General features: G+C 41.6%; 1 protein-coding gene across 2 annotated transcripts in view; it reads left to right on the top strand.

Moving 5' to 3' along the window:
• Positions 1-7,500, top strand: part of LOC138959350 (uncharacterized) — a 94,120-nt gene that overhangs the window by 37,188 nt on the left and 49,432 nt on the right. For both annotated transcript variants that reach the window (XM_070330780.1, XM_070330779.1), the window contains exons 6-10: positions 149-237; positions 1,218-1,291; positions 3,009-3,085; positions 3,681-3,764; positions 6,703-6,773. In XM_070330780.1, coding sequence (XP_070186881.1) covers positions 149-237; positions 1,218-1,291; positions 3,009-3,085; positions 3,681-3,764; positions 6,703-6,773 — 395 coding nt within the window. The remainder of the gene's footprint in view (positions 1-148; positions 238-1,217; positions 1,292-3,008; positions 3,086-3,680; positions 3,765-6,702; positions 6,774-7,500) is intronic.

Below are 7,500 nucleotides of genomic sequence, written 5' to 3'. Positions count from 1 at the left end.
ATAACACGATGACGGTAATTCTGAGGGTGGAAAAAAAATGATGCCGATGCTGATGACTGTTGTAGTGATAATTTATTATCAATGAAATGGTGCCAACAACAGCCATTGTCAAGATGAATTTTGACCTACCTGTTGCTTCTTCCCACAGATACTGATCATTCTTCGCAACATCCCAGCATTCGCAGAATACCCAACCAGGATGCAGAGGAAGCTGTGCAAAGTGGGATGGTATGAAAGGTAGGACATGATTCCTCATATTCAGTGCTGATTGACGGATTTTGTGTGTGTCCTTGATTGGTTTTTATCAGTGTATGACTGCATAGTTCTTTCTTTCTTTGCTTGACCTGAGAATGTTTGTAGTAAGGCACTTAAACTGCAAATACCTTTTTTTTCAAATCCAGTTTAAAAAAAACCCCAAATACATGTATGTAAGATATGATCGAGTTCAATACTGCATGTGACTGGCTTCCCGCAGTGGGGCACTGCGGTTATGAAATTAAAGGCCCCTCCTGTTTTTGGAACCGCAGGAGCTTTCTAGTTTGCTGTTAGGTAGATTTTTGGTTCCTCTTTCCTGTCATGCTCTCTTTTTCTTCATGAATTCTTTTCTTTTTTCTGCCTTCTTGCTCATTCACCTGTATTTTTTCCAAAAATCTCTTCTCTTGCCGCTTGTCTCGCGATTCATGTATAGTTTAATCTGTTAGTGTTCTGATGTAAGCCCAGCAGTAGATAGGTTAAGCCTATTTTAACATACTGGAAACTGGTAATCTTCCAGTAGGTATTAATTTAGTTTTACTAAAGCCTGCTGGGACACAAGTAATGGGTTAGTGCATTTGTAAACAGGAATCGCTTGACAAGTGGCCCCCTTCATCCCCCCCTTCCTCGTCCTGATATGGCTCTGCGTAGTCGGCTGGACGTTAAGCAACAAATAAACAAACAAACAAACAAACAAACAAACAAACATGTGACTGGCTCCGAGGTTTTGTTTGCCTTTTTAGTGACTTGAAACTGAGGTATCGCGAACTCTCTGCACACTTGAGATGAGTTCTATTACAATAAGGAAAAAGCATTTAGTTTCTGTCTAACTTGTTCATTTGACTTCTCTTCTTATTTAAACTAAGAGAAAAAAAGAACGATTTCATAACTTCGTTGGGCGATTTGATAAAGCGTATTATAAAGTATATACATCTTGAACTTATTTTGTGTAATTTTATTCTCAGCTACGAGCCCAGGCGAGCAATAATCAGAGAGGGTCATCCACCCCATTCCTTCTACTTCATACTCTCTGGAACGGGTGGGTATAAGTGTGTGTGTGTGCCGTGTGCTAAAACACAGCAACAGTTTCCATTTTTAGGCGCGCTCAGGTGCGTATGTATTTAAAAGGGGGGTAAAATTATCATATGTGACCCTCCACCACGAAATGAGTCGCATGATTGTCACCTCGCGCGGTTCTGCGCTAGGCTTGCTATAAGTCCGGGGAGTGTCTGGTAACAGTGTGAGGGTCACCTTAGTCGCAGGCTTATAACTCAAACAGTTTTCGCTCTTTTCTAAAACGGTTTTCACCACTGGATAGAGCATAAAAAACTCTTTAGGAAAATGTAAAACTATAAAAATCATGCAAAGGTGACATGCGACTCATTCGGTAGTGGATGGTCACAGTTTGGCACACAACTTTCAAGTACGCCTACTTGGCCTATGCCCGGCATAATAAAGAACAACGTGCTGCCATTTTCCAAGACAGGGACTGTATCACGCTAAAAAAACAAAACCCACTTTTATCACGCAATCTCTCTGCATCTTCTCCCTGGAGAGTGTTTTTATCCACACGCCATCTTTCCAGTTTCAACGAGGCCGCAGTGACATGCGAAATGGCGCTTGCGAAGGGAGATAAATTGATGGAAGGATTTACGAGGGACGACAGCAGAATTGTTTCCCTTTTCCTCTGTGTACTTGTCACATTGATTCTGTGAAGTTCAAGGTTACAATAAGGCCTCTTGGGGTTGAGCGAAATTGCCCAACCATCGGAGACATTTTGTGCAATCGGCGTTCATCATATTTCTCTTATTCCCTACTGTTTCCTTTTTTCCCTTCTGCTGGCATTATTGGATACAAGAAATGATGTTGTTGTTGTTGTGTGTGTGTGTGTGTGTGTGTGTGTGTGTGTGTTGTTGTTGTTGTTGTTGTTGTTGTTGTTGTTGTTGTTGTTGTTCTTGTTGTTGATGTTGTTGTTGTGTGTGGATGTGTGTGTGTGTGTGTGTGTGTGGGGGTGTGTGTGTATGTGTGTGTGTACAGTGTGTGTGTGTGTGTGTGCGTGTGTGTGTCTCTATCAGGGGCCAGTGTGTGGCTTTGAAGAGAAGGGGGGGGGGGGGGGGGGGCATTTAACAATCAGTTCTTGTATCCAAAATTCCTGCCAAAATTTGTTCCTGTGTGTTGCCTCTGTTCGCAAAGCCTCTGAGAATGTAACACTTTTCCCCATTGTCTTTTTATTGTTAAATGCCCCCCCCCCCCCTTCTCTTCAAAGCCACACACTGGCCCCTGATACAGACACACACACGCACACACACACACACACACACACACACACACACACACACCGGCACACACACACACACAAACAACAACAACACACACACAAACACACACACATACACACATACCCACACACCGTGGGGCCCACACACACACACACACACACACACACACACAACAACAACAACAACAACAAAACAACACCAACAACACCAACAACACACACTAACACACACACGCACACAAACACACACACACACAGTGACACACATACACACACACGCACGCACACACACACACACACACACACACACACACACACACACACACACACACACACACACACACTGTGACACACGAGCGAGAGGGGCGTGGTTTTATGAACTCTGAATAAATAAATCAACAATAAACTGTCCTGTAAACGAAAATGAGCCATCAAACAATTGGTGTTTTTGTAATATTCCTTCAATATGTATGTGCAGTGCTGGTGACCAGGTTTGAACCACAGTCCGGCAGCACTCGGACACTGGTCAGTCTGGAGCAAGGCCTGTCCTTTGGGGTGAGTCTACTTTACACACACACCAACACGCACACGCACAAGCTCACACGTACACACACGCGCACAAGCTCACACGCGCGCACACACATACTTGACAAACACACACACACACATGCACACGCACACACCGGGAACACACACACGCAAACGGCACACACACACACGCACGCACGCACGCACGTACGCACGCACGCACGCACGCACACACACATACACACACACACACACACACACACACACACACACACACACACACACACACACACACACAGGGAAAACACTCTCGCACACACGCACACGCATGCACACACATTAAAAACATACACAAAACGAAACATCGACTGACAGATAGACAGACAGACAGGCAGACATGCATAATTATGAGAACGAGAATTCTTACGAGGCTTTGGCCTGCAACGTTCAGGTAGACTGCGTACGTACAGACAGACACAGAGACGCTCACTCACAGAAAGACAGACGTGAAGCACACTCACTCGAGTGAGCACAGTGAGGTTGAGCACAGTGAGGTTCACAGTGAACCTCACTGTGCTTTGTCTTGCAACGAATATAACGTGCAATGCTTTGATGATGACAGGAGCTGGCAGTGATCACAGGAAGCAGACGTCAGGCGACAGTCAGCACAAAGACAGACGTGGAACTCCTGTGTATATCGGCCTGGGTACGTGTGTATCTCATGTATCCACCTACTTCTCCATGTCTGTAAGAAAAGAGAAACTTCTTCCCATAACGATTGGGTGACTACTTCATCCAAAGTAACCTTTTTTAGATAATTTGCTTTCCACTGCATTTTCCCTTTCAGCTCTTCTGCATGCAAGAGAAACTCAGCTAAATCAAATAAATCTAATTGGTATACAAAAGTATACTACACTTAAAATTTTGTGATGTCCCTCACTCCGCCCCAAAATAATAAACATACATGTGTAGAATAAAATAAATCCTCAACAAAAAGAAAGAAGGAAAGAAGAAAAGAAAACCGACAAACAACAGAGAACAAGACACGGATTTTGAAACATTTTATTCTGAAGATTTTGTTAAGCCAACCGACTCTTATTTATTTTCCGTCTTCTTGGTTCCACTGCGGAAAATTGGAACATTTTTCTGGTGTTGGACAACATTGAACATGACAACCACTTCCTTGTTCTGGGACGCTTTGTAGACACACACAAATTGAAAATAGTTTTCTTAAAAGGATGGTTTTTTTTAATGTAAACGTTGATTGAGTTCTTTACTCCAGGGTTAACAAAAAAGGCAAAGCGATCGGGTTTTTAGGCACTGTTCCTCCTGTAAAACAATTCGGCTGACCATCTCCTAATTATCTAGTCAGGCTTTTACGAGGGATAAGAACATCCCTCCATTTGGGCACACAGCAAAAAGCAACGTCTTGTCTATACTTTCCATGAAGATGCGATTATTTCTCGAGTAATTAATTTTACAGATTGCTACACAGCGAGCAGCCACCCTGTTGATTTATGGTACGTGTCTAACGTGTAAGCGCATGGCCTGATCTAAGATGGTGAGTCGATCTGTTTACACGGAAAGATCTAGACCTTTGCGAAGTCAATGATGGAATGAGATACTTAAAAAAGACATTTTGAAAAGTCATTTACTGTTCTTTGAAAGTTCGTTGCCACTTTCGAGAGCAAGGCAGCGAAAGAAAGAAAAAGAGAAAGAAGACAGCAAGAAAGAAATGAAAGAAACAACAAGGAAATAAAACACAGATTTTTTTTGTTCTGAAGATTTTTTGAACCAGCCAGGAGATCATCATTTGTCTGGAGGAAGACATTTATTTTTTTCTGAGGCGGAAAATTGAAATTTGTTTCTCCCAGGCTTGTCGTGGCTGTCAACTTTGGATGATGGCCCGAAACTTTTTCCTGGATCTAAGCGGATTCGATGACACCCCCCCCCCCCTCTAATAAAAAAAACCCACCTATAATGGTTTTGTTTTCAGGATTTGTTTTAACATTTCAGCGTTGAATCCCTTATCACGAATTATATATATATAAACAAGTCGCGTAAGGCGAAAATACAATATTTAGTCAAGTAGCTGTTGAACTCACAGAATGAAACTGAACGCAACGCAACGCAGCAAGACCGTATACTCGTAGCATCGTCACTCCACCGCCCGTGGCAAAGGCAGTGCCCGTGGAATTGACAAGAAGAGCGGGGTATTCGTTGCGCTAAGAAGGATAGCACGCTTTTCTGTACCTCTCTTCGTTTTAACTTTCTGAGCGTGTTTTTAATCCAAACATATCATATCTATATATTTTTGGAATCAGGAACCGACAAGGAATAAGATGAAAGTGTTTTTGAATTGATTTCGAAAAAAAAATTTTGATAATAATTTTTATATATTTAATTTTCAGAGCTTGTTTTTAATCCGAATATAACATATTTATATGTTTTTGGAATCAGCAAATGATGGAGAATAAGATAAACGTAAATTTGGATCGTTTTATAAATTTTTATTTTTTTTTACAATTTTCCGATTTTTAATGACCAAAGTCATTAATTAATTTTTAAGCCACCAAGCTGAAATGCAATACCGAACCCCGGGCTTCGTCGAAGATTACTTGACCAAAATTTCAACCAATTTGGTTGAAAAATGAGGGCGTGACAGTGCCGCCTCAACTTTCACGAAAAGCCGGATATGACGTCATCAAAGACATTTATCAAAAAAATGAAAAAAACGTTCGGGGATTTCATACCCAGGAACTCTCATGCCAAATTTCATAAAGATCGGTCCAGTAGTTTAGTCTGAATCGCTCTACACACACACACAGACAGACAGACAGACACACACACGCACATACACCACGACCCTCGTTTCGATTCCCCCTCGATGTTAAAATATTTAGTCAAAACTTGACTAAATATAAAAAGAAGGTTAACAAAATAATAGAGCGAACGGGTTTCACGTGTGACCTTAAAACAATCACCCAGCTTCCGTGTTGTGAGGTCATTGATATTTCCATTTTGAGCGAAATTGCCCCAAAGAATACGCTTGAGATTTAGGAGGGTTTCAGATGTAGGGCAGACGTGTCTCGTTTATGTGACATTTCAGAAACATAGTGCACGAAGAAACTTAGGTAGAACAATAGGCACGCTCACATGGAAAGACGAACTCTGGTACGCCTCTGTTCAGTTATTAGTACAGAGCCACTACTGATCTGTCAATTTGTTTTCATATATTTTGAATGACGGAAAAACAAAGTATACACAGATTCGTTGACAATAGGAAGGACGTGCAAAGACGTCCAAGGCAATAGGGTTATAGTTGGTCGGCAAAAACAAGACAGTTGTTGGTGGTGTAATGAATAAAACAAATATATACAATAAGATGATAATGTGGGGCTGAGAGTTGTGGATCGAAGTGAGGCAATCACTGCAATTCAGGCAAAAGCTAACATTGATTTTTGTTTGAAAGGTTGAAGCCGAAACCAACCACTGATTTTATTCTTTTTGGATTGTTGTTGTTTTTCTGTCAGTTTTTTTTTCTCCTCTCAATCTTTTTTCTTTTTTTCTTTCTTTCTTACTTAACTGCATGTGTGTATTGTCGGAGCCATCACATGTTTATTGTTTGTGATACCTTTGTGTAGGACTTTGAGGACATCTTCATGTCTGGTGGAACGAAGACCATCACGGATCCTGACCATAATTCTTTTCTCAGGTGAGTTATGCGAGAGAGAGAGAGAGAGAGAGAGAGAGAGAGAGAGAGAGAGAGAGAGAGAGAGAGAGAGAGAGAGAGAGAGAGAGAGAGTCTGGAGTCTGGAGTCTGGATGGTTTATTGATTGGGCCTTGGGCCCATTTCAATTCGGGGTGTACACATTTTCATCATTCATGCTTCATGAAAAATAATCATTGTAATATTAATCATACTAAAATAAATCATCATCATCGTAATGACAGTCGACATGACGACTGTGGAAACAGGCATTTACAACAGCAAAACGTTTGGAAAAGGACAGTAAGCATCAGCACAAAATCCAGTCTCTGTCGCACTTCACTCATGTTTCTCTGTCCTCTTTCCGTCCATCCATCCATCCATCCATCCATCCAGCCATCCATCCAGCCATCCATCCTTCTATCCATCTCGTGTCCCTCTGTCCTCCATCCATCTAATCAACCGTCTGACTGTCCAACCATTCATCCGTCATCCATCTATTCATCACTCCATCTATCCCTTCACATGCCCTTTCACACGCAAGCAGTTATATGCATAATCGTTGCATCTCTGATACATAGCATCACATTAACGTTTTCAAAAAAGACAAAACTTTATTACTGTTTTTTAAGCAATCGACAGAAAGCAGCAAAAATAGCATACACATAAAACAAGATCGTGCAATATCTCATATTCACTGTCCCCACTCACTGCGTATTTTAAACGCGTTCAT

The sequence above is a fragment of the Littorina saxatilis genome, linkage group LG2, assembly GCF_037325665.1.
Source record: "Littorina saxatilis isolate snail1 linkage group LG2, US_GU_Lsax_2.0, whole genome shotgun sequence".
Taxonomy (NCBI): domain Eukaryota; kingdom Metazoa; phylum Mollusca; class Gastropoda; order Littorinimorpha; family Littorinidae; genus Littorina; species Littorina saxatilis.
Note: the sequence above shows the minus strand (reverse complement) of the source record. Positions and strands in the feature narration are given on the sequence as shown.